Raw genomic sequence first — 26,454 nt, 5'->3', positions numbered from 1 at the left:
GTAGTGTCCTACGCTTATTGAAACTTTATAGTTGTGGAAATGAAACATTGAGTCTGGAACGTGGCAAGTCTGGATTAGATTTGCTTCCTATTCTTATCTAGTGCATCGTGATTCCCTCGCAGGAGAGTGGGAGCCACTGGTAGTTATGTTAGGGGCAAAAGCAACACAGTCTGTCTGTGCTGGTGTGTATCAACAGCAGTCTGTCTCTACAGCTTCAGGAAAGCACTGCGAGGTGGGAAGCTGAAGCCATGGAGTTGGAACTGGATGAGCTAGACACGAAGACTTAGGCAGACTGGAGGAAGACGTGCTGCTTCTGAGGTAAGGAGGAAAACTCAAATTGCTGAGAATGGGAATTGTTAATGCAGAAGCTTGAAAGGAAACTGGCAGGAACTGGATGGAATGTGATAACAGCAAATTTTCTGTGGTGTGGATGTAAAATATTCATATTCATATATGTAGTATATGTGAAGAGGTGACCTACTTTAAAAGTAATAAAGGCTTAACTGACTAGCCTATTTAGCAAGCTTTTAGGTTGCTGTATTAAAAAATAAATTGAGGGTGGCTTTGCAGAGATGTTGTATATGAGTTGAGTGGACCAGCAAAATTTAACTTCACAATTTTTTGTATTAACTGCTAAGTATTCTTTCTGGGAGGTGTTTTGGACCTCTGTATATGACAATGAAATTCAGAGGCTTGTTTTAATTGCTGAATAAGCAGTTCTCATCAGTAAAAACTGATAGACTGGAGTTCCTTTAAGATTTGACTTGGCGTATATGATACAGTCTTCATCTGTGTTGAGACCTCTGTTAAAGCAGGCTTCTAAGCAGTAATGAAAATTAAGCAAATTTAGCTTTTTTTTGCTCACGCAGTGTGAATAAATCAAATTACTTACAATAATTACCTGCTGTTACTTCAGATTGTTGCTTCAAGCTCATAACATCATTACAGATTTGCTGTACAAACAAGCTTTATGCTGTGCCTGCGTGGATGTGCTGGTGGTGGGTTTTGTATCTGTAGTGTAAGTGATGCCCAGCATAAAATTCAGAACTGAAGTGGCTTTAGGTTTTTAACTTTCCCCCATTTGTGAAGGAGAATGTTTTAAAAGGAACTGAGTTTTTTCAGTGGTTTGCAGGAGCAGTAAGAATGGTGACGTTTTATCCAAAATTTTAATGGGAACAACTTTCCTGAGTCAGGCCAATGGTAATGCTGAGAATCCTGACTTCTGTGGGAAGAGCCAGAGAACTTCTGAAATGTGTCAGTGCTTTATTTCCTTGAATATTCATAGCATCCAGGGATTTGAGGTTTAGATACTTGCTGAGTGAGGTGTCTCTATTTTACTGCCCTTGAAAGATTTCTTTAATAGAAACTTAAAGTAATTGTGGTAGCTTATAAATTTAATGCAGGAAAGTTTAGGCAAAAACTGTAGAGATGCACGAGCCACCTTTTCAGGGGGAAGAAGAAACTTGAGAGCCTCTTGTGAGCTGCAGGAAGACAAACACCACCTGGAAAAATTCTGCCAAGTGTGGCGTAACAAGGTGAACTTCAGCACTTTCCTCTTAAAGTTTTATCTCAGTTAAAGCAGCAAGTATCAGAACTAGGAGGCAAACGTTATTCCAAATACCTATGTTTTAACTTGCACTATTTTTCTTGTGGTCTTTTTTTAAGAGATTCCTTTTGCAAAGCAGTACATTGTTGTACTTTGACTACTTAGATCAGAGTACCTGACTTTTGGAAGAGCTACATATAAAGAGAATGTTAAAGTAACTGGTATGTTACATCCTTGCCTCCTCTAGATGTGTGCTTGTCTTCTGCCTGAATCTGAATCCAGTGTCTGCAGTCCCTCGGAGTGATAGTGTGGTTGAACTGAATTTAAAGCAAAACAAAATAAAGCTGTATGGACCCTACCAAAAGCTGATTTGGTGACCTTGTCTTTAATGTGTTTAGTAGTCTTTAGCAACACCTGCTAGTCAAAATAGTCAATGAAAGTTTTGTCTAGCAGGTGTTTGTGTGCTAGGATTTCCCTCACTATTAGAAATCATGTTTTGTTCAGCAGTGATTAAGCATTCTTATCAACAGTAATTTTGAGAAATGGTAACTTTTTTGTCTTCATCCTCTGCATTTCCGTAGGCTTGGAAAAGATAGCACTGTGATTTCACTGTACGTGTAATTTTGATACATAGCAAATGCACAGGTTTATTAATCCTCAGCACTTGTGCTGCTTACCAATAGCCTTACTGTTTTCAAGGGCTTGTTCTAAAGCAATGACCAGAAACAGTCAAATGTGCAGCTCTTCTCTGCACGAACTTTTCCTTTTCCCAGTAACTGCAGAAACCATCTGAGAGCTTCTAGCTCCCCCACTTGGAGGCTGCTGAGCTGGCACAGGTTATTGTCTGAAGAAACTGCAGGGAGACAGCAGGAAGAAGCAGTGAGTGGGCAGGGCAGCACATAGGAAATTAAAGTTCCGCTTGTGTTTAAACAACTGGAATTGGGTGAAGATGCTATCACCTACACATGGGTGGGGGTAAGGGAAAGGGAGGTGCCTCGAGGAGAGAATGTTACTGGGCCTAATTAAACAGGAAGCAGTTTATTACTATTTAGCATGTTCGAAGACCTAATTACTTGAGATTCTGACTTTTCCGTTATCATCTTCTCTTACCAACTCTGAATGTAGACTAAGATGCTTGTTATCAGGAACAAACCAAAACGATAACTTAGTGCTCCATATTTTACCTCATTATTAAGTGTGACTGGAAAAGCTTGTGTATAAATAGCTGAAAACTGTATCAAAGGAAGTGTATTTTGCTGGAATATCTTTAAAGACTGTTTTAGGAATCTTAGAAACAAACAGCTTTCCTTTATAGGTGAGACTGAGCTAACATTTCACTTGGTATCCAATGCTGCTGCCTATTTCACCTGAAATAATTTTCGTACTTAGTTTCTACATAGTTTCAGTGAGAATGTTTGGGGCATGTGTTGTAAGGCCAGAGGTGAAATGGATTTTAAAATAATTGAAGAAATAAATTCATCAAGAGATTTGACCAATTACATTGTCATGCCAAATATGCTTACTGCTTCTTTCACCTTGCCTTCAGTGTTTGAGACCTTTTAGGGTTGGGCTGTTCCATTCAGAAACTGCAACACATTGATCATTTAACACTGGCATGTGCTTTATATTTATTTTCTATTGAAGTCTTGCTGTGAAATGATGAGTGCTAGAAATAATTTTCTTCAAAGAAGGCTAAAAAGTTAATACTTGAAGGTCTTTGGTTTCTGTTTGCTTCAGTGTGGCTCTGCTGAGAATGAGAACCACTCTTCCAGTCACTGTTCAGTACGACTTTCTCTGAGTTAACAATGAGCAAAATCTGAGAGTTACTGATGTGTCTGAATTCTTTCCTTGATGACGTTTTATGTGACTCAGTGGCAGAAGACAAAATTAGTGACGGTTTAAATGTGTAATGTTTGTTCTAGTTAGAACTGCCCAGATAAATACTTAAATGTTTAGGTAACAAGTAATTAAGCTTCTGGAGGGAGGAGGAAGAGAGAAGAGATTGACCTTTTAGGGCTGGGCCTCAACAAGGTCTAAAGCTTTTTCCTGAAAGTGAGTCACTCTGAGACTGAGCCAGTTTTTGCTCCCTCACCTCCCCAACACACTTCAGTCACGCTTTAACCAGGGTTAGCAAATAAGATTAGAATAAGCACAGCTTGTAAAATAGAACTGCTGAGATCTCAACCTCCAAGAAAAGCAGAAATATGTCGTTGCATCACAACTTTGTCACATGAATAATGCAAGCAAATTAGTTTGTGAAGAGCTATCAAGGGCTTTGTGGTTAAGTGTGATCGCTGATAATTGGCGTTCCATTGTGCCAACGTTATCTTCAAAGGCTTTAAATGTAGATTGGAGGGAGACCCAGACTAGTCCATTTTATGGGATTGTTGCTTAAAATAACCCACAGTCACACTTGAGATGTGGATGCAGTTAGCCCGTACTTTGTGTTTCTGTCTAAAAGGTCTTGTTGAGCAGATGCAAGCTTGTCTGTGCGTGAACTTTGGCTTAAATGGTTTAGCTCAGTTTGTTTTACTTACATGTGGTTGAACCATGTGTATTTTGTGTGTGTATATATGTACACAAAACAATGTATTAGAAGCTTACAAGATAGGTATAAAACTAATTTATCAGCTCACCAGAAGATGGATCAAGTGAGGCTTATGGGAACCAGTGTGGAGCATGGGCTGCTGCCCTAATGAGTTGAGCTGGCTTCTCACGTTCTTAGTGGGAAGCAAGTGCTGGCAAAGGATTCAGCCTCATCTAAAGCCAGAGTAACCGCAGAGAAGCTTGTGCTTTTCCTCCTTCACAATTACTTTCTGTGGGGCGCTTTGTCTTCTGTTTTCTTGCACTTATGGCAACGAGCTGCTGCCCACCTCTCAACTCTGCGGGGGGGGGGAGCTAGGACCCTGCTCTGAAAAGTCTGCATATAAAGCATGAGGTAGACGCTTAAAGCTAATAATCATCAACTTCCAGCTATCTTAGTTGCTCTCCCTCTGAGGGTTCGTGACTGCAGCCGCCTTTAGACACGCTGCTTTGTGTTTGGCTGCTCAGCTAGTGGGTAAAGCGGGCAGGTGGGCGCCAACCTCCCCTCGCCCTTCAGCGGAGGCGGCGGGAGGCGGGCGGCTCCCCTGCGCGGGGAGGCGCCTGTGGCGGCCGGGCCGGGCTCCCGCCCCCGGGGCGGTGCGGGGCGGGCCTGGCGGCGGCGGGCTACGGGAAGAGAGAACCCGAGTGTGAGCGACTGTAGGAGCGGGGTGTCGGCAGCCCGGCCGGCCATGGTGGGCCTCAAGGACGAGCTGCTGAAGGCCATCTGGCACGCCTTCACCGCGCTCGACCTCGACCGTAGCGGAAAGGTCTCCAAGTCGCAGCTCAAGGCAAGGCGGGGCGCGGGGCTGGGGCGGGGCGGCCGGGGGCACGCGGCCGCCCTTTCCGAAGCCGGCCGGGGGCCGTTAACTGCTTTTCCTCCGTCGAGGCCGCCGGGCATGTGGCTCTGCGGCGCTGCTGTCCGCGTGGAGCCTCCGCAGCGCCCGGCCCGCTGTGGGGCTGCCCCGCCGCCCGGCCCTACGTCTGGGCTGCGGGGTGCGGCCTGCCGACGGGAAAGCGGGGCTCCGCAGCGCTCTCTTATTTGGGCACGCACAGGAGAATTAATCGAGAGGCTCCAACTGTGCCTTTCTTCGCCTCCCAAGCTCTGAAGTAATGTCTGTGCTCTAAAGAGAGCTCCCGGGAAGCTTGCCGAGCCCGGTCCCATCTTGGCCCCGTTTTGTGGGGCTGGCGATAATAGCAGCGATTGGATAAACAAGTATTTTGAATAAGAGTACAACACCTGTTGACATCCGGAACTGTGGCTCCTTGTTGTGGCTCTGGCCTTGCATTGCCCGCTGTGTTTGGATGTTGGGGAGATCGGCCCTGCCGTGGGTAGTGTGATGCAGCACCTGCAGCACATGGCTGGCTGTGGGCAGCCCCTTGCTCTTCTCCGTTCTTTGTAGGGCCGGCAGGGCTGCGAGGCTGGCTTGGCTCGTGTGAAGGGCTTTTCCTTCTTGCGTTCTAGGGCGGCATTGCTCTCCCCGTGCTGCCTCGTGTGCAGGGCTGTGATTGCTGTGCTGCACTCCCCATGAGGCGTCACCAGGTGGGCTCACCCGGCACGTTCCACCTGAGTTGGGTGTTTCTGTGCTAGGATCACTGGCTGATACGCTGGGTGCTAGAAGAACAGTTGTGCTTCCAAACCAAAGCACAGTTATTGGTCTTGTTAGCGTCCCATGCCTGCAAATGCTCGTGTATAAAAAAAGGTAAAACAAACGAGAGAGGAAACTAACCTTGCCTCCTCATTACTTGTCAAACATCTTCCTAGGCTATTTGGTTGTTTCATGCTAGTGAAAAGGCATGGAAAAGCAATGGGCCTTGGTGGTTCTGTAGTTTCCTCTGGTGCAAAGGCTTTTGGGGAAGTAGCACTGGGAGAGCTAAAATGAGGCTGCTGCTTCTCTGTGGCCAGCAGGAATTTGTTTTCAGGAAACCTGACAAGAGGCAGAGTGTTTTTCTGCAACCTTTTTGTGGCAGAGGATGAGTGTGAATGCTGAACCAATGGTCCTACTATGGAGAAAATGTGTTTGCATGGCTGTATCTACTGGGGTGGTAGGGCAGGGGCTCTGCCTCACTGACTTGGGGCTGTGTTGTACCAGTGAATTATTTTGTGGTTATGTGTTTCTTGTCCGTGTTTACAATAAATAAGGAGTACCACCCCTATAAAACAGAGAGGAGACTTGGAGTAAGCAGGTTAGCAGAGATCAGCAGCAATATGAATAGTGTTTAATAACTTAACAAATCTTTCATCATGAAAAAATTTGGTAAAAATCCATTTGTTTTCAGAGAGCAGCATACTGTATTGCCACACACAGAGCTTCCCTTCACAGTAGGAAAGCTTGTCAACCATGGATCTGCAAGTTGTGTGATCCAGTGTAAGGTACTGGCATGGATGTACAGAAGGTCCCAGGTAACCTCCAAAAGCTCTACTGTTATAACGACAGATGTTACCATCTTTCTACACCATAGAGATGTTTTTCTTTTTTCTTAAATTACATGTTTAAATATGGACACAATCATCATTTTGTTACAGAGCTTTCAAACACTGCCGTAGCAAGGCTGAAGTATCATTGTGGTGGATAAAATAGCTGCTGTTGAGGTTCGGGTATGAGCTGCGTGCAAGTACTTGCTTTCCTACATTTAAATCCAGTCTCTCCTTTCTTTCATTCTACCATTTTAAAATTGACTTATTTTAAAAGTTTCTCAAATGTGTCAACGTTCAGTCTGTTTTTCACCTGGAACTTGAGTGTGGCTTTAAATGGAGTTACACTTAGCAGCCAGCAATGCTCCTTGTGGTACATGTGTAATATTGGAACTAATATTTTGTACTAGTTTGTTTTTACTCTGTCTTTGAAAGCTCTTCCTTATGTTGCTGTAAGACTTTCTGTTTTGGCAGTGGGGTTATTTGGCTGTTTTGCTCCACGTGCTGCCACTGGGACAGACTTTGTCCTGCATTGCTGGTGCAGGATGTGGCCTCAGGCACACCAGCAAGGTGCGGGCAACCAAAATCGCCATTGAAGCTTAGAAAACTTAAACTGGCCTTTAGTCATACCTGGGCTGTTATGGGGTCACTGTACCTCTTACCTTCACTTTGCCCTCCTGCTAAATGGGAAGTCAGAGGCCGGTGGAAGAGGAAGGATGGTGTAATCGGGGTGAGAGGGCCGGTCAGACAGAGAGGAAGGCTTCAAACAATGCAGCGAGGCGCTGGAAAGGCTGAGAGTCTGCAAGGAGCGGGCCGGACCCCGTGGGACAATTGGCTTTGTCCAGCTCTGAGGGGCAGTAGGAAATTAGTCACGGTGACTCAGGGCCGCAGTCGTGCTGCAGGGCTGCACACGGGGCTCAGCGCTCATGGCAGCCCGGCCCCAGGACCGTGCAGGTGGACTGTGCAGTGCTGGGAACCGGGCTTGGTGTAATGGCCAAGCTGCCATCGGTGAGCCCACGTCTGGTGGGCAAGGAGGCTGCGCTGCTGAGGTGCTGTGACGTGGCCTGGCCCAAAAACACCTCATGGCTGTGCTAAGGGCCTGCTCAGTGCTGGTTTCATGCTGATTAGGAGAGAAAAGGGAAAGCGCTGTGTGGGCCTGCTTTGGCGGGGTGGCTGCTGACATGGATGTCGGGGAGAGATGAGCCAAGAATGTCCTGGAAGGAATTCACACGAGGCCAGTGAATGGAGCTGTCGGGGTATGTGCTGCCAGCGTTTTCAGGCATTAAAGAGAGATGGGGGAGGGAGGAGACCCCCCAAAAGATGGAAGAGAAAGGAAAGGAAAAATACGGAGGAACCCAGTAATAGCCACTGTAGAAATAATCTGTCCTCTTAATGGTCCTACTGTCATCTGGGCCAAATTTGTGTTACTGGGCAAGAGGTGGCAGAGCTCTCGTCTCTCTTAGAAATGCAGGTCGCTTCTATGGACGAGGTTGAAATGGTGCCACTCAGGTGGTGACTATTCCACTTGTATGAGGTTCTGAAAGGACTGCAGTGTAATAGAGCTGGGCTGGGGTTTAGCCCTCCAGGTAAAGCAATGTCCAGAGTCTGTAGCAGTAGCTACGGTGACCTTTGGTGCTGGGTTATCTGTATAGCAGAACACCTTCAGTATTTCCTTGGTACCCCTGGGCACCTCTCTTATAAACTCCTGACTGAAAAAGAAAAAAGGAGAGCGGTGTCTTTGTGGACCCTTTCCAGAACACTTGTGACCCATAGTGGGCTGTGGCCTGGGGACCCCTGCTGGATCCACCTGCTGCAGCTTTAAGTTGTTAGATGGGCATCCAGAGCACAACAGGTGCTGGGAAAGGAGAAAGCTGCCCAGCAACCACACGGCACTGGGGAATAACCCTCGCTGGTGCGAAACCACCTCATGGTTGATAGAGTTTCTGCATGGCAGGGCGATTTTCCTACCCTAATTAATCCACTCCTTGGCTATTAGTTGTTTGGAGCTTTTTCGTTTGCTTTGTTCCATTTGATTTTTTCTTAGCTTCTACAAAAGAGAGTGTATCATTAAAGCTGAGTCTGTGATGGTCCAGATAATGCGATCTGAAAGAATGAAACAAGACAGAACGAGACCTCAGAGCAGAATTTTTCAGGCTTGCCCTGTGAGGGAAGAATTCAGCTGGTGCTGGGCCATGTTGAAGAATGGCAGGCTTTGGCAGGCGTGGAGGAATTTCCTGAGCTATGAAAAGAGCACTGGGCACAGAAGAGATGGCAGATAAGGCAGCCCTTAGAAATGATTGAAAGTGGAATTCTTTCCTGGTAATTGGTTGTTGGATGTGGAAAGCAGCTTTCTGACAGCCCGAGGATAGCAAGAAGGCCAAGGGGAGAAGTAACGTGGAGGGGGTATGATTAGAAAGTGTTTTATTGAACATTTAAGTTATGTTGGTAACATGCTCAAATCAGTTGCATTTGTAGAACATTTTTCTTAGCCGCCTTTACAGCCCCTGTAGTCTAGGTGCAAAAATGAGATCCGCTTCCCCCCACAGAAAGTCAGGAATCCCTCTGAAGCCTTAAATAGAAGGGGAAACATGCATGATGGCGTACTTTTTCCCCCCACATGTGAATCACAAGGGCTCACTGGTTACAGTTTGTTAAAATAAGGATAGATTGGAGAGAACAGACTGCTGATGGATAGTAGCCTGAAATGTGGTAACTTGTAAATACTGTTTTGCTACTTTGGGAAATACAGCTTCTGTTGTGGTAGGGCAGATGCTGTTGTTTTCCTGTTCTGTAACTTTGCAGCTGTTACAGCTAGTGGCTTTGGCTAGTATGAAAACGTGTTTCTTATGGAGATGTGTGCTTTTCTGAAAGAAGTGGAAACTTTCAGAGCATGCGGAGAGGAATTCTCTGCTGAACTGAACTTTTATTTTGGGCTGATTTTGTAGGACTTTGTGCAGTTAGTGCTTAGACTCTGTATGTCTCCTTAGTGCATATATGAAAAATATATGTATGTTAATTTATCCGGGGACAAAATAAAAGACATTGCAGGTGTGTGGCAGGTGTCTGATTTCCTAGACTTTGGATCCTTCAAGCTCCCACGTCTTACTTCGCAGCCTCTGCCTAATTTTGTTTCACCTGTGTTTCTGCCTTTGGTTCTCCTATATGTTTTTCAGCACAAACCATTCTTGGGCACACACAGCTGTATCCTTAACCCAGCTCCTGCTGCTGGTGCACAATCCCAGAACCTTAACCCTGCGTTGTCCCCAGGGTGAGGGCTGTGGGCAGCAGTGTGCGGGGGGTGACCTGGCTCAGGAGGTGGAGTGAAAGCAAAAGGGATGAGAAAAGTGCTCTCTATGTGAGAAAAGTGCTGGTGGCGCAGGAGCAGCTGGTACTCCAGCCCTGCTCTTCTATTGCTGGCACCATTCAGGCGTGCAAAGCTCAGCCTGTGTAGGAGCAGTGAAGATGCATAGGCTACCAGTCAGTTTTCAGCAATTCTGTACTTCCTTAAAACTAATGGAGTGTGTCTCCTCTTCTTGAAGGCCATTTCTCAGCTGTGAGGGCTGGTGGGCGTTAAGCTTTAGACATAGTACATGCAAATACCTTTTTAAAATAAAAATTGTAGAGGCATGTCTAAACTCTTCCCTTTTCTATACCCTTCCTTTTCTTTTACCATCTAAAACTTGGGGTGAATGTTGAAAAGTAACTCAAAAGCAAGCAGATGAGAGAAATCCATAGTTAATACCCTGAATGGAATGGTCATTTCTTTGTGAGCTAGAGGTGGCATATTGGATTATTTTCCTCGATACTTGTTTTCACTGGGTAATAATAATTTATAATTTCCAAGACTAGCTGTTGGTGGTCACTTTCCCTAGCTGCCCAGTTTCATAGTATACATGCTACTTTGGTGTTTCTCCATGCCTCTCCTGGCTTTCAAATGCATAAGAGTATGCATATAAAGGGCAGCTTCTGTAGCAGTAGATCTGTTTGAATCACCACTGTAACTGTGTGAAGCAGTCAAATCCTTGCAGTCAATTTCTTTTAGTTAAATGTTGGTGTTTTCCATTTTTTTGAGAAAAATCTTCAGGGCAGAACTGACACTGACATGAAGGTGCCATTTTCTGCTCACAGGCTCCTGAATCACAGCTCTGCTCTGGAGGAAATGCAGCCCAACAGCGGTGTCACTGATGTTTGTTCTGTCCCCAGGTCCTTTCTCATAACCTGTGCACAGTGTTAAATGTTCCCCATGACCCGGTGGCCTTGGAAGAACACTTTAGGGATGATGATGAAGGACCAGTTTCCAATCAGGGTTACATGCCTTATTTAAACAAATTCATCTTGGAAAAGGTAAGTTTGGGATTCTTGGGTTCTGTTTTTCCCTTTATCATTTTTTTAGTGTCTTTCCTTAGCGTGCCAGCCTTACAGCAGGCCTTTGCTTGCAGGAAACCTGCTGGTCTGAAGGCATTGGGCTGTGAGTGTCTGTGCAGGGTTGTTTTAGGGCAGTGCTCTGGAATGCCTTAAAATGGAAGGGTATGCTCTGCTCGTTTTTCTTTCCTTGGTTTCCATTTCCTGTTATATCTGATTGTTCTATATGCTGTGCTTGTGTAGCAATGTGTTCATATTGTTCATATAATGAAACAGTGCAGTGTAAAATTATTTGGAAATGTCTTAAAGCTATAGGTTGTCCCACTCCATACTATAGTTACAAAAGAACGTTGCCATAGACTCATCTGCAGACAGGATAGGAAAAGTATCTTTATTGTCTATTCATGAAAAATTGTAATGAATAGATCCCACCCAGTATTTATGGTGAGGAATGTCAGGGGGTGCTGCTGAGGTTTGCCTTGCGAGTTCTTTCCCTTGGTGTTGGACTGTTCTTGAAAGTTCTGTGGTTGCACGTTTGTTGTTTTGGGGGAAGCTCTGGAAAGCAGCAGGGTTTCCCCCATGCTGCCCTCCATCTTATTCTAAGTAGAGGCAGGCATTGGGCCAGAGCTGGTCTCTGGGGGCTGTGTGCGTGTCAAGTTCAGGTTGAAATTTCTGAAAGCAAAGAGCTATGGTACTTCTTTTCTAGCAGCTTTGGTTGGGAGACTGGTCTAGGCAGCGCACAATACTTGCTGCAGTACCACTGAGTTCTCTTGGAGGCTGACCCAGAAACCTTCAAACTTTGATTTGTGGCTGCAGAGACACACGGATGGTTGCTTTCTTTTAAAACATCAAGTCCCAAAGTGACCTCCTGCTGGAAAGTCACCCATGTGACAGTTGCAGGTTACGCAAGCTCCTTAACCACGTTTTGATGACTTTTGCTGCTGCTTTAATCTACACTTAATACTGGTGGAAAATATGATACATGGCTGAGATGCAGTCCGTCAGCTTGGAAACAAGAAAAGCTTTGTGTATCTGGTTAAGCTCCTCTGCCTCTCTAGTCTGTTTGTCTCCTACCCAGTGGCAGAGCCCTGCTCCATGTGGGGGAATTGCTGGCCACAGATACCCACCCACCTGCTGTCTTGGCTACTTGCTGTGGGAGAATCTCCCTTTGTCCGTAGGAAGGTTATAATCTCATTTCCACTTAGTGTTGGCTGTCTGAGCTCCTGTGAGGTTCAACAGAGACCAAGCAGCTTGCACACAGATTGAAATAAGAGCCCTTGTTTTATTCTGAGTGAAGGATTATAGCTGTAGAGTCTGAACTAGAGGTTTGTTGTTAGTAGCATCTGTAGTAGCAAGCCATTGAGTCAAAGAGTGGCAGAAGGCTTTTTCAAATATAACCATGCTTTATTGTTAAAGGGTGTGTAGGGAGAAGAGCTATGGAATAGAGCAGCAATTGCAATTATTAAATAACACTTCAATTTGTAAATGAAAGAAAGACCTGGCTACCTAAACCTGTTGGTGTGAAGTTACAGCATGCAGCTATCCCGGGGCACTTTCCTACCCCCTGGCAAAAGAAGGGATGTGCTATCTTGGAAAGAAAGCACAGCTGTGTGTAGTTTCCTGTGCTGCTTTCTTTTATACGCTGCTCTGGCTTCTGATAATAGCGGGTTGTACCCATACCTTTGGTTTCTTTTAACAGCCAACAGAAAATGTTTAGGAACAGGGTTAAATAGTCTCTGAATTCACATTAGTTATCCTGACTAAACGTCTCTTCAGAGTTTAGACATCTAGTATTGAAAATCAGTCAAGTCTTTGGACAGAAGGCCACCTTTGTGCGCTGATTGTGACATCTCATCTTTCAGAGATGACCACATCAGTGCCAAAAGGCAGCGTGCAGTGGGATGAAGTCACTGATTCAGGCACATCTCCTTTGTTTAAAATAAACCCAACAAAGCAAACAAGGAACTCCTTTTTTTCATTCTTCTAAGGCATAGTCTGTTCTTGATGAGGTGATCACAGTACAGATGTCATGAATTCATACTAAGTAAAGCTGCTAAAGAGGGACCAGTACTTTATACCCCAACATACAGAGAACGCTCTCTCAATTTCTGGTTGTATTTTCTGGCAAATTAATTGTTTTGAGTGAGATCAGAAAGAAAACTTCTTGATCTCAAGACATTTGTTCTGTTTGTGTGCTTAAAAAGCAATGTGCATGTGTGCTTATGACTTGTTTTTTTTAGCCATCAGTTCCTCCTGTTTGGAATGTTTCTATGTTTGCATTCTGTTAATTAAGCTAGAGGTAATTCTGTGAATAAGTTGAAATATAATTTTAGAAACTTCAAGTATTTTCAGTTTTTGAAGCAGTGCTTAGAAATGATCTCTCTTACATCCCACGGTGCATTCATTTAGAGTAATTATTACTTCAGAGTAATTGTTATGTAGTAACCTGGACAGCAGCACTGCCAGTGGAGGAAACCAAAGTCCAGAGTACTGTAGTAGGGACCTGACTCTAGAGCTGATTTGGTTTTGGTTGTGGCTTTTTTCCTTGCTTCCCCCACAGCCATGCACAAATGTACTTCAAGAATGTACATACCAGAAATAGCTAGCGTTGCCACATGAAATTGTTCAGGAAAAATAGTATCTCTCATTAAAGAAAAGTATTTAGTTTACTTAGTTCTACCCACAACTCCCAGCATCCCCAGAACACTGATTTTATGATTACATCCTTTCTTTAAAAGCAAGCCTGTGATGATTTAGAGAAAAAAAAAACCAACAAAACAAAGCAACCCGTGGAGGTAGATTAGAGTTATTTTGGAGAGCTGGAGTCTGTATGCTGATCTGATCATCTTTCCAGAGTAATTTCTATGTAGTGTCTGTGCTCTGGATGCTGCTCAGGCACTTGATGAAGTCCCTTCCACAATTGAGCTGAAGGAATTGAGGTCTGAAGGAAAGATGCTAACATGGGAGTACTGGTGCAGTACAGCCCCGTCCTGAGGCAGAGCAGTCCTCAGACCTGCTGGCTGCTGCCAAACACTGCTGGCAGCAGTGGGTGCTGGGGGTACCTTGGGTTTGGTGCCTCTTTCAGGTGTCACAAGCAGGAACCACCAGCTCTTACCCCAGCCAGGGCCCGTGCACAAGTTGTTGTTCCATCTGTCCCTCTGTGGTCACTGCCACCAAAACACGGGCTGCTTGTGGAGCCTGCTGCTCTGCTGGAGTGCTGCTGCCTGTAGGAAAGCAGGTTTCCTGCTCCATCGTATCACCTCAGGAGCAGGGTAACTAGCAGGGCACTTCTGGGGTGCAAGGGCTGTGTGGTTTGGCCCATTGTAAGAAGATGGCACAGGATGTTACCCGTGGTGCTCCCAGGCAAGGTGCAAAAACCTTTTTCTTACCCATGATTTCCAAAATACCAAGAGACTTCCGTAAAGGTGCAGAATGTGACTTTATTGGTTTTGTGTTGGCAGAGAAGCAGCATGGCAAAGCTGCAGGGAGATAAATATACTTTGTCTGTAGCATCAACGAGGTTTAAAAACAAAATAGAGGAAATGAAAGCTTTCACATATGTAAATAATTCACAGATGGCTATGTACAGATGCTAGGTATGATGAAGGATAATGCAAGCAAGAGATTTTTTTATCAGTAAAGAGAGGATTTGAGAGTCTGAGAAAAACGAAAGACTTTGCTTTCTTTAATATTAATCCACCCAAGGTTACATTTGTGAATATTTTCTTCAAGAGTTACACTTAAGCAACGTAATAAGCAGAAAGGCTTATTAACATAAAGACTTTTCCAGTATTGGTACTGGTGTGTCCACATGTAGTTTTCGTTCTCATGGTTTCCACTTTTATTAGATGGTGTTTTAGTAGCAGTGCAACAGAAGGGCAGTTGGAACTAAAAATGTTTATGCAGAAGGTTTGGGATCTAAAGCTCGTGTGCTAGAGGAAAGACAAAATCACAGTGGCCTCCTTCCTGTGAAGTCAGGGTGTTATTAACTCCACCAGAAATTGGAGGTTGGATGTGGATTTTGCTGGAAGGAGTTCTTCAGTTTACCCCATGCAGGAAGTCAGAGCAGGCTGGGTTTGTGCTCTTTTTAGGCCTTGATGCTGCTTACAAACTAGAATCTCTTGGTGCTTTGGTATGACTTGGTCTGTTAAATTTCATCTGTCTGTTATCCTGTGTCATTCCTATGTACTGATTGTTGTTGTTGTTCCATTTCTTCATTTTAGGTTCAAGGGAACTTTGATAAAGTTGAATTCAACAGAATGTGTTGGACTCTGTGTGCTAAAAAGAACCTCTCGAAAAGTCCTTTGCTGATCAGTGATGAAGATGCATTTAAAGTCTGGGTTATTTTTAACTTCTTATCAGAGGACAAGTACCCTTTAATCATTGTACCTGAGGAGGTAAGAAACAAAAACTTGTGCTGTTCAGCATTGCTTTGCTTAGTGTCTCAGCTGGGTATGTTAATGATTGCTACCCTGGAGTTTTCAGAGAAAATGATTTTTTTCATAGAGACTACTTTCCTCTTTTCTAAGGCTTCGAGTGCTTTTCTTTGTCTTGCAGGTTGCATGTGTGGGAATCCTGCAGGATATTTTAGATATTGATTGCTATTCTTGTCTGCCACTTACACAGCCTGGGCTAAGTGGGAGTGCTGCCTGCTGCCTGTAAATGCCCTGTTTTGCAGACCGTGAGGCCTGACCTGGTGCTGGGGAGACAAACTCCAGCACATGCACCTGGGGCTGTTGAGGTTCTCATCTCACTCATGGGTAGTGCGTGTTGGGATCTTTAATACTGAACTTGCTTATGCCTGATTCAAATTTTGCACAGCGTGATGCTAAAAAAAAATGCTCTCTGCTTGCAAGATGAGTCTTCAGTCTCATGTCGCCCTCCTGTTGAAATGGAGAAGTGCAGACTTTTCAGATGATGTCTATTTCTGATCAAAACCAGCCACCACCTGAATGCTCTTGCTTGAAATGCTTGTAGGAATAAACAGCAGTGAGCAAAATAACAGGGAAGTCTCTTTATTCTTCAAGTGGGTGGGCAAGTACGGGCAGTGCTCATATGGGTAACCCTACAGCAAGGTTTTGGAATCTTCACAATTTAAATCTTTTCCCCCTGGGGAGGGGTGAGGGAAGAAGGACTCCAGGTGCAACTCTACGCATTAACCATCTTTTGCAAAACCTGCTGCAGAAATCCTGGGGGGGTTTCAGCTTAGCACTGAAATATATTTTTTTTCAAATTGTTGAAAAGTCAAAGATGAAAAGAGTCTGATTTACATGCCACAGCTCCGAGCTGCTGAGCCTAACTGTTACTTACTGCCCTTTCCATATTGAAATGAACCACTTGGTTTTGCCTTGTCGCTTAGTTTTTGCAGGGCACTTTCACTCTGTACAGTGTTTCTGTTTGTGCTGTACTGATGATGACAGGCTGCTACCAGACATGCTGATTCCCTGGAGATGCAGGACAGCCTTCTTGCCTTCCCTTGTTTGTTTGTTTGTTTGTTTGTTTGTTTTTTGTCTTGTCTTTTCTGTTCATTCTGGGGGATGTAGATCACATTTCTAAAAGCCAGGACAACTCCTGTCTTAATGGCACCAGGTTTCCCTCCCATCCTTAGTCTCCAGGGTCCACCTGTATTGCTCTCTCACTTGGATTATCTTTAAAACTCATTGGCATGGATGTGTGTCTGCATCTCCTCGATTACTGCATGATGTAAATCATGCTGCACTCCTTAAGGAAAGCTTGTAGAGCCTGGCAAAGAAAGGCTGCTCTGTTCTTATCGTATGCAATACCCTCATACACTCTTTAACCTTTTGCCTTAGACCATACAGGTAATGTAATCAGTTGGTGCAGGAATGCTGTTGTGAATGCCCTTCTTTCTGGTTTGTGTTGGTCCTCCTGGTGCTGTCTGTGCTTCTGGAAAATTCCACCTTTACTCCCTTTTACTCAAAATTTCAAAAGTAAAGATGGAAACTTAATTTAGATCAGCTTTTCTCTTTCTCTGTGTGACCTTTCATATCTGCCTTTTAAGTTCTTATGGTTTCTTTGGTTGTTGTTTTAGTACTTTTTTTAACATTAAATCTCAACTCCAGATTTTGAAGGCATTTTTTGTATGAACTTGCAATTTTTTATCTTGATACTGAGAAGTTCCTTCTGAAAACAGCTCTTTTCAATAGTGTTCAAAGTGATATTGATACCTAGTCAAGGTATTTTTCTTTTTTATGCCTCCCAAGTTCGTATTAAAACTGGCTTATGTATTCAGTTTTTTTACTCCTTGATAATGTTGCCCGCCTGTGAAGTGAAATTGCCTTGCACATCATCTATGAATGAACTATGAGCAGGGATTTTTTGCAAAGTGTAGAGCAGATGGGAGGGCAGTGTTCTGTAGTGTTTATGTTTGGGCAAGACAAATGTAAACCTCTCATGAATCATTATAACCTCGCAGCCAGGGAGCAAGCGCTTCTCCCTCCCTGTTTGTTTCTCTTATCCTTGGCTGTGAACATTGCAACATGCCACTTACTGCTGTTTCTGGCTTAGAGTGATTAGTGCAGGATCCAGCTGCTTCCCCTCCTCCCACCCACCTCTTCGGCTTTTTGGCTTTTGAACTTTATTTTCCCTTTATAAGGGATTAAGAAACTTGTGTGGTACTTTCATGCTGGAAAAGTGATCACATGAACATTTTTGCTTTTCACCTTGTGGATGGCAAGATTGAGGTAGAGAAACTTCTTAGGTCTCCATTGAAGGTATTGGTACAACATCATGTGACTGCAGAGTTCTCTTCCTCCTCCTCCTCCCAGGACCTGCTCCTTGGGGCTGTCTGGGATTCTGATTTTTAATTTAATGACCTAAACTGTTTCTGCGCTTGTTTGAACCACCTCTTATCTGGAAAACTCTCTGGCTTGTGTGCGGTTTAACTTCCTTGCACCGCCTTGACTGAAGGTTGAGGCTGCTGTCTTTCGTTCCTGCTGGTGCTGTGTACCTGTGCACAGGTGCTGCTGTGCTGGGCCGTTCCTATTAGAAAGCACGCCAGGGACGGGGCTGCTGCCCCAGCTGCAAAGCATTCAGGCTTGATTCCTTGCCCAAGTGCTGGGTGGGTAGCAAATTCAAGTGCTGTAGCTGCTGCTCAAACAGAAAAGGAAGAACAGTCTGGAAAGCTTTCAGAGGCGTAGGCTGAGGAAATCTTTGGAAACAGAAAGCAAGGAAAACAGTTACAAAGAGGAAATTTAGAAGTTGTAGAGGGGGATAACACAAGGGCCAGAAGCTGCCTCATTGCTCTGTTAGCAGAGGTCAGACTGCAAGCCAGAAGCAATGCTTGGCCTGGGCTCTTGCCCTGCTGTGTAAGGAGAGGTGGCAACTTGGCATTGGAGTGAGTGACGTTAGTGAAATCCGGTGTGGGGAAGGGCCTGGGGTGGGATGCAGCTTTGTGTCATGGTGAGCAGTCGGGTCATGAGCACGAGAGTTGTGCCTCTCCAGTGGATATGGAATGCTCAGCTGGTGGTGGCCTTGGGCTGTAGAGAGGAGAGCTGGGAAGGAGCAGGGGTCCATAAATGTCTGTTGTGCTAAGGTGTTTGTGGCCCTAGGAAATGTGAAACGGCATCAAATCTCCCTCTTCTTCCAAGGGAGAAGCTGTGGTATATGTGAGGTGCAGCATTTCTGTAAGCTGAGTGAAGGCAGACTGGAGGAAAATAATGCTGTGTTTTGTTTGCTCAAGTAAGAGTTGTTCCTGGTGTATGGTCTCCAGAATTGGCACAATTCTTGTCCAATGGCAGCAGTGTGCAGGGGGCAGAGCTTTAACGAGCAGCTGTGTGGCTCCTGGTGTCAGAGAGCAGAGTGTGGGGAGAGCTGCTCCTGTTCCCTACCAGGTGCTCCCACTCAGCTGTCTGGGACACAGGCATTGAAATGTGTGCTTCCTTCAGCCCTCGCAGGGCTGACCTCCTCCACTAGGAGCTGAAAACAAAAGGAAGAGAGGTGAGGAGTGCTGCGGCCATAAAAGGAGCAATATTTCTGGCCTGTCATGAGATTTCCTTACGCCTCCTGTTTTAGTTGTCAGACTTGGTCGTATGCTGTTTAACCAGATGTTTTCTGTTGTATGTGAAGATTTCCTAACACTTCCCCTTTCTCATTTCTGACATGTGACTGCAGGCTTGGGAATGCTTTATCGCCTGAGAGCTGTGGTGTGTGGTAAGCTGTGTTCCTGGGCCACCTCAAGGGTGGAACTGGCAGATAGGTCCACTGCAGGCGGCACGCTCTTGTTGTAATGCAGTGCTCACATCGTGTCTTTTAAGCAATACTTGTCTACTTCCTGTCTGTGCTTTTTAGGTCTGGCTTCTTAAGGAACCACGATTTGTACAGTCTCCTTGTCTTTGTGCTCTGGTCTTCACTGCGTTAATGTGTGTCATCTCTAATCCTCCCAGCTAGGACAAAGAGGCTCTGAATCTTGTATGGTTTTGCTGTGCATTTGAAAATGAGGTGATGGGTGGTGAAAGTCTCAAGTTGCCAGTAGTGATTCTTCTGGAGATGTTTCTTGCAGAAATATTTTGTGACCTCTTTTGTTTCTGTGTTCTGTATGCTGGCATCTGATACTGTGAATGATAGATTGGGAATTGACCCATAGCAATTCAGAATCAAAACTGATATAACTAGAATGAAAGCTCTGTGCGTGAGGCACTGTTTTCACCAACTATTGATCCAGAGCAGTTATTATCTGTCTAGTTTAATGAATTCAAATGTGGGGATTTTTGGTGGTTAGTGGAAAGGAAAAATTGAACATTTGATTTGAGAGAGTGTGCTGTTCTGATGGGGTGGGGAAAAGAACTGATGAAGGCTGTGGAACAGGCCGTGATTGTTGCCACATTACTTGTACAGAATTGTGTGCAGCTTAAATTTTTTTTGTCTGCTCTATTAATATCACAAACCCTATTTGAATAGCATACACCAGAATAGCCTTGTCTGCCATGCTCTGTTGGGCACAGAAGCCTCCTTGACATCGTTTTTCCTTTTTCCTCCTCTAAGAGGCCTGCTTATGTATCAGAAGAATATGTGAAACACTTGTGAAACTTCCTTCCCTGTGGAGAACCGTGCCAGGGATACCTGGAAGTGGAAAGCAAGTAGGTATTGCAGTGTGAGAGAAGAACAGCTGCCCTCTGAGAGCAGATGCTGGGCAGGCTACACAGTTTGTGTTAAGGAGCCCCTGAGCTTTATATTTTTTTTGTTTTCTGCTGGCAGAGTTCTGGCTGAAAAGTGTTGGTTTGGAATGGAACTGGTTTTCCATGCTATAGAACACGGCGGTGGGCGCAGCGTTAGTCCTAAAGCAACCCCAGCAGTATCAAAGAACGAGCAAGGCCCTGTCAGAACAGCAGCAAACACTGCTTCACATTTGCTTTTCAACACTACTCTTTAACCACAAGGGCAGATTGTGTGTGAGCCAGCAGCCTTAATTTGTCAGTTATTTGCTGAGCTCACACGTCTCCTCGGGGAGGAGGGGAAATATCGTTGGCTCGCAGAGGTTCCTCATTTGAGCCCATAATGAATGGCCTCTTGTTCGCTTCCATATTTGCCAGATCCATCTTACTTCTCAGTATTTCCCTCACACTGCTCCCTAGTCGTGCCCCACCCCAGCACTGACGTCTGACAAAAGTTGTGTGGGACTTGGGTTAGCCACGCTTTTCTGAGTGAAGGATACGTTCTGAGACCATCTAAATTGCAATATGCAAACATGCAATATGTAATATACAAAGAGTTAATGTATTTTAAAATATGCTCTGTGTACTTTAATGGGATTTGGGATATTTGTGGTGATGATAGTGACTTGTAGAGGGGAGCTGAGTAGCCTTAAACGTTTGCATTTGTTCCAGCAATCAAAATAGAGTAGAAATATGCACAAATAACATTAAAGGATACTTTGTTTTCTTTTTAGTGTGTAACATGATAACACATTATAGCTATATTATGTGTGTTCTCCCTTACTTCTTTGTCAGACTGCCCAGCACCTTGGCAGGTCTCACACCCTCCTTGTTGGGCCTTCCTTTCTGCAGCCTCTGCTTTACCTGAAGCCTGGGTCATTGTGCAGAGCTCCTATTGGGGCAGGCTGTACTTCAGCATGGGAAAAAGATATTTAAAGGAATTTGGATGCTGCAGAAATCTAAGAACAGTTGTATGTGGGCTGAATTCCAGGTTTGGCACTTCTCAGCTTTGCCGAGGCAGTGCCTCCTGGTGCACGTTTGGGTCTTTCCTGATGGCAAATGTGCAGGGAAGGAAGGGATCTGCCTGCTCCAGCTGTGGGAGAGAAGCTGCAGCATCCACATGTGTAGAGCATCCAAAGCACATCTGAGCTGGGTCCTCGCAGGGAGGTGTGCTGGATGTCTCTGTGTTTCTTGGTGCTACCAAACCTCCTGTGCCAGGTGCTAGGCAGGCTGAGAGCTGACCAACCTGTAGTTAAGCAATTCAAGTGGGCTGGGCTTCCTCAGCCCTAGAAGGAATTGTGTTCTGCTCCCCAGTGGTGCAGGCCAACATCAGTGGAAAAAAACCAACAAAACAAACAAAACACGAAGTCCTGAAAAGCGTTTGGTCTAGGCCTTCCAGGTTGCACAAGGAGGCTGTGGGATGCCCCATCCCTGGAGGCATTTAAGGCCAGCTGGATGTGGCTCTGGGCAGCCTGGTCTGGTGGTTGGCCACCCTGCCCATAGCAGGGGGGTTGAAACTCCATAATCATTGTGGTCCTTTTCAACCTAGGCTGTTCTATGATTCTCTGCCGCTCTCGGTGAGGCACCGTACACTGCTGTCACGGTGCCAGCTGTGCGCATCTGTGGGCAGTGAGGGAGCAGCACACCGCGCCCGGAGCTGCAGGGGGTGCCAAGCCGAGCTCTGCTTCGGGTTGTCTGCAACGCTGAAGGAAATGCAGAAGTGCGGTTTTTACTTTGTTGCGCAGAGGTCCTTGCTTAAAGGCTCTCACTAATTGTTTTCTTTATGAGCCGTTAACGTTTCCTGTGCTAAAGTTGCAGGCAGGCTTAGTTTCAAAACGTGTGGTGTTTAAAGAGTGAAGGAACAGTAATGTTTTGCAGTTTGTTTTGCAGCACACACTCGACTTTCTTTCCCTCTTTATATTCCTGTGTTTATTGTGAGCAGCTATTAGAAGCATTACACTGTGGTAATGTGTACAGGATGATGATGAAAGGTTAAAGGAAAAGGAGAGTTCATTCTGGAAGCAATAAAAACAGAGGTGAAAAATAGATTCTTCTGCTTTTTTTGATGCCTCTGCCAAGCTGTGTGGTGTGATGGAGGGGCAGGTGAAGACCGAGACGTGGCCATGCACCAGTGTTTCTTCATTTTGCTTGTCCAAACTGTGATCTTACTCTTTTTATTGTTTAATTGTTTGCTTTTCTTCTTCCACAAACACTTTCTGAAACTTCCTGCTCTTTCACACCTCAGTCACGTTGGCCTGGAAGGTACTGCAGGGAAGGTCTGTATCCTGTAAGAACCTGAATGTAGAAGAGGCTTGCAGGTTGATGATTTGTTTCTTTGTGATGAAGAGCGGAGCTGCAGGTGGGGCTGGCCATCAGGAGCTCAGCCGAGGCAGAAGGCTGCTGGTCCTGAGGTCTTTGCTAATTGAGCGGCGCATCATGTTGGTGCCTGAATGGGAACGCAGCCATAAGGAGTTTCAGCACTATAAACTGTGCTACTCTTGAGACTCTTGATTTCTACGCCTGCTGGAAGTGATTAATTTCTGCTTATATTTCCTCACAGATTGAATACTTGCTTAAAAAGCTGACAGAAGCAATGGGAGCAGGTTGGCAGCAGGAGCAGTTTGACCTCTACAAGATTGCCCTCAACACCAGCCGGGAGGGCCTGTCTGCTTGGGAGCTGATCGATCTCATCGGGAGCGGGCAGTTCAGTAAGGGCATGGACCGACAGACCGTGTCCATGGCAGTTAATGAAGTCTTTAACGAGCTCATCTTAGATGTACTCAAACAGGTAAGGACTGCGTAAGTAGAAAATGTTAAATTTGTGATGGCTGATGGATAAAGAGCAGGGGGAGAATTAGATGAATTACTTATCAGGGTTCTTTAGTATGACCTTATTTTTATCAGAGAGCAACTGATATAGTTATTGCAGTACGGTGAATGAGCTGCATATTGGGAGAATTTCCATTTTTAAAAGGAAGTGTATTCTGACTGAAATACAGGGTTTTATAGTATTATCAGTTCCTTCTAGCTGACAAAGTAGCTACAGCTGTCAGTTCTTAATTCGTGACAACTCTTCAGTCTTTGGAAATGTTTTTTCCAGATGCAAATAAACACTGTAGCAAATAGAAGTTGTGCTGATACAGCTTGTGTATTCAGCGTGGTCTGGACAAAGGAATGCTGGGCTGAAGCCTTTCTTCTAAGTCACCCCACTTCAGTAGGGCAAGAAGGTGTAGGGGATCTGCAGAGCTTTCTCCTTCCTGGTGCTTAGCAGGCAATACAGCTCACTTGTATTCAGACACAGTCACGCTGGGCCCCATTTCCACAGCAAGCTTCTGTCAGCCCTTATGTTCTGCAGATTTCCAGATGATCCGTTCAGGAACAGCTTTAAAAACTGGAAAGTATTGCGGGGACATGAGGGCTTATAGCTGAGCTTAGCTAGAGAACTGTGTAACACTGACTTTTACCTGATGTGGATTTTTTTTTTTTTTTTTCTTCTTTGATTTCTTGGTAAGAATGGAAACAGAGACTTTCTTGTCAGGCTGAGCAAAGCCATTCTGAAGAAATCATCAGAGTGCTTTGGCACAGGAGCTGCTTTGAATATCCATATAACAATGCTGAGGTCTATTTTTGTTAACTCCTGGTTGCTTATTGGAGGTGAGGGATGGGGCAGACACACATACTGAGTCAGATAGCATAAAGCCGTCCTGCAGTTTAATAACATAAAGATAAAATAGTCAGTTCCTATCAGACTTTCCACTTCCAATTTGTGAGGAAATCTTATTTTGGTTTTTATATGGCATTGTCTCTTTCTCTTTTTTTTTTTTCCTCCCCCTTGACTGTCTCCTTTCTTTCCTCTCCGAGAGGCTCGGCCTCATTCTCAAGGATGTCTGAGTGCCCGTGAGTTGTTCCTCAATGCTTAAAAATAGTTTGCAGCAAGGTGTGGCCCAGCACCAGCGACAGTCACTGGTCTAAGGGAGAATGGAGCTCCTCTGTGGCTGACCCTGTCTGCTTCAGCCACAGCACGCTCCCTGGTAGCTCTTGGCTGGCAGAATGGTCTGGTTTATTGCTTCGATCTATGAGTGACGCATCATTAGCATCCATGTTGTTGTTGTGCACTTATTCTGGGTCTCTAGGTCTGAGGGGGATTGCAGTGACAACTAGATTATATTGTGTTTTAGCTTTCTGAAAGAAGCGTCCTTCACTTCTCTGGTAGTTGGTGTAAAATAACCCCAGGAGCTGTCAGAAAATAATAGATGCAGATTTTGCAGCAGTTTTATGGGGAAAATATCAGTCTGGCCTGGCTTTGAAAGTGAATTCTATCCGTGTATAAGGAAGGGAAAGACACTGGTTATGGACAGGATCATTCAAAGCAGGAAGAGCAAAGCTGCAGGAGTCCTTCCCGGGGTGACCACCCAGACCTCCGGCTGCGTGCGGGGGAGCAGAGCATTCCTGTGCATTCCTGTCCTGGGCAAGGGGTGGGATGGCGAGGGAATAGGCACGGCTGGGCTCTGGCTGCAGCTGGTGGGCTGGAGGAGCCGAGCACAGCCAAGCTCTGTGTGTGTGGTTTTGTTTTCTAAAAACAAACAGGCTCCTCTGAATGTCCTGATTTCTTTGCCCCAGACCTGTCGAGAGAGACAGCTTTGGTTTTGTCAGAGCGTATTTGTTTGCTTATATCCAGTGTGCTATAGCTGACAGATGTAGAAAGGAAACCGTGAACGTTTTTCTCTTTTCTCTTAACCTGAAATATCAGGGGTACAGTGCTTTCTCTGTTGCTTTCTCATAGTTCTGTTGACATGGGTGTTTCAGTTTTGTCTGATTGGACTTCTGAAGTTAGAGTCAAGTTAAAAATACATTATTAAAGAAAAAAATAAAGAGGGGGGGAGGGAATATCGTTCAGAAATGGCAGCTGAACTACCATCTGACTTTGAAACTGTAGAGTAATACCTGACCAGGTCACAGCAGTGCCCCCACATCTACATCTGTTACCACGGTGTGCATCTAAACAGGATAGAATGATTTTTTTTTAATAGCGACTTTTATTAAATTATTAGCCATAAATCTCAGTGATGGCAAATGTCTCTGCTTGACATAAGGAAATTAAATAGTAATCAGAGAGACCAAATAATAAGGACTTGCAGTAGGCACAGTAATTACTTAGTTCTTAAGCTAATCCTGTTACTGAAAGCAGGACAGAGGATCAGGGAGCTGTTTCTCATGGGGCAAACAATTAGCAGCATGCTGGTATTAGGGGGTGCAAATGTGTAGGGACTGTCTGTAGGGACTTGAGCTAATTTTTCTATGTACCCTGCTAGGAAATTCTTACGCCACCAAAAGACTTTATGTAACCAAAAGACTGAGATGTTCAGAATGGGCCAGGCCTTTCAGATGTGCTGTTTTTTGCAGGGTTATATGCTGAAAAAAGGTCACAAAAGGAAAAACTGGACAGAACGATGGTTTGTACTAAAACCCAATATTATTTCCTACTATGTAAGTGAAGACCTAAAGGACAAGAAGGGAGACATCATTCTGGACGGCAACTGTTGTGTAGAGGTAAAAGGAAACAAACAGAAAACCATCCATGGCTGTCTCTAAAGAATGTATATTTTTTGTGACCTCTGACAGCTTTTATTAACAGAACATTTTTTTTTACTTTGTATGGAGCAGTCTACACGTGCTCTTTGTGTAAACATTCTTTAATATTAGTATTTGTAGATATGTAAAAGATAAGTGCAGAAATGGGGCTTGATGGTGTACCTTAATGATGTCTGCAAGAACAATCCTTTTTCATATGTTCTAGGCCTTGCCTGACAAAGATGGAAAGAAATGCCTTTTTCTCATAAAGTGCCTTGATAAAAGCTTTGAGATCAGTGCCTCTGATAAAAAGAAGAAACAAGAGTGGATTCAAGGTAAGGTTTCAGAAACGTTGGAGTTAATTTTATAGAATCACAGGATGTGATTCTATAAAGTTTAAGGATAGACCTTGAAGATGGCCTGGTTTCAAGCCCCTGCCACAGGCTGGGCTGCCATCCTCTAGATCAGGCTGCTTTAAAGTAAGCTGAAGCCTTATGAGATGTGCTTTACTCAGTTTTAAAATGCTTGGTCTTACCATTTTGGGGCTTCCATTTTGTGACCTTTGAGGAAACTGTGACTCACGAAGGGAGTCATAGGGTAGGAATTGCCTTCTTTCATTCAGGTGCCTCAGTTCAAGCAGCCCAAATTAAATGACTGTTATTTGATTTTTCTATATGGCTGTTCTTCTGCAGGTGAGAAGGGCAGGAAATACACAGGGAATTGTTAGATTTGAGGAGAAAGAGGAAGCTTGTCTCTTTCAGCATCATGAATAGGCTTTGCTTTCATGGTTTTGCTTGAGGTAGCTT

General features: G+C 44.7%; 1 protein-coding gene across 4 annotated transcripts in view; it reads left to right on the top strand.

Annotated features, from left to right (window-relative positions):
• Window positions 1-4,725: 4,725 nt before the first annotated feature.
• The window catches only part of SWAP70 (switching B cell complex subunit SWAP70), a 31,785-nt gene continuing 10,056 nt past the window's right edge, over window positions 4,726-26,454 (top strand). For 2 of the 4 annotated variants that reach the window (XM_048948397.1, XM_048948396.1), the window contains exons 1-6: window positions 4,727-4,917; window positions 10,746-10,886; window positions 15,128-15,301; window positions 22,638-22,865; window positions 25,481-25,627; window positions 25,875-25,983. In XM_048948397.1, the coding sequence (XP_048804354.1) occupies window positions 4,819-4,917; window positions 10,746-10,886; window positions 15,128-15,301; window positions 22,638-22,865; window positions 25,481-25,627; window positions 25,875-25,983 (898 nt within the window). In that variant the 5' untranslated portion in view covers window positions 4,727-4,818. Of the gene's footprint in view, window positions 4,918-10,745; window positions 10,887-15,127; window positions 15,302-22,637; window positions 22,866-25,480; window positions 25,628-25,874; window positions 25,984-26,454 lie in introns of all 4 variants that reach the window. The other 2 variants (XM_048948398.1, XM_048948399.1) reach the window with 2 other exon arrangements.

Source organism: Lagopus muta, chromosome 6 (genome assembly GCF_023343835.1).
Source record: "Lagopus muta isolate bLagMut1 chromosome 6, bLagMut1 primary, whole genome shotgun sequence".
Classification (NCBI taxonomy): Eukaryota; Metazoa; Chordata; class Aves; order Galliformes; family Phasianidae; genus Lagopus; species Lagopus muta.
Note: the sequence above shows the minus strand (reverse complement) of the source record. Positions and strands in the feature narration are given on the sequence as shown.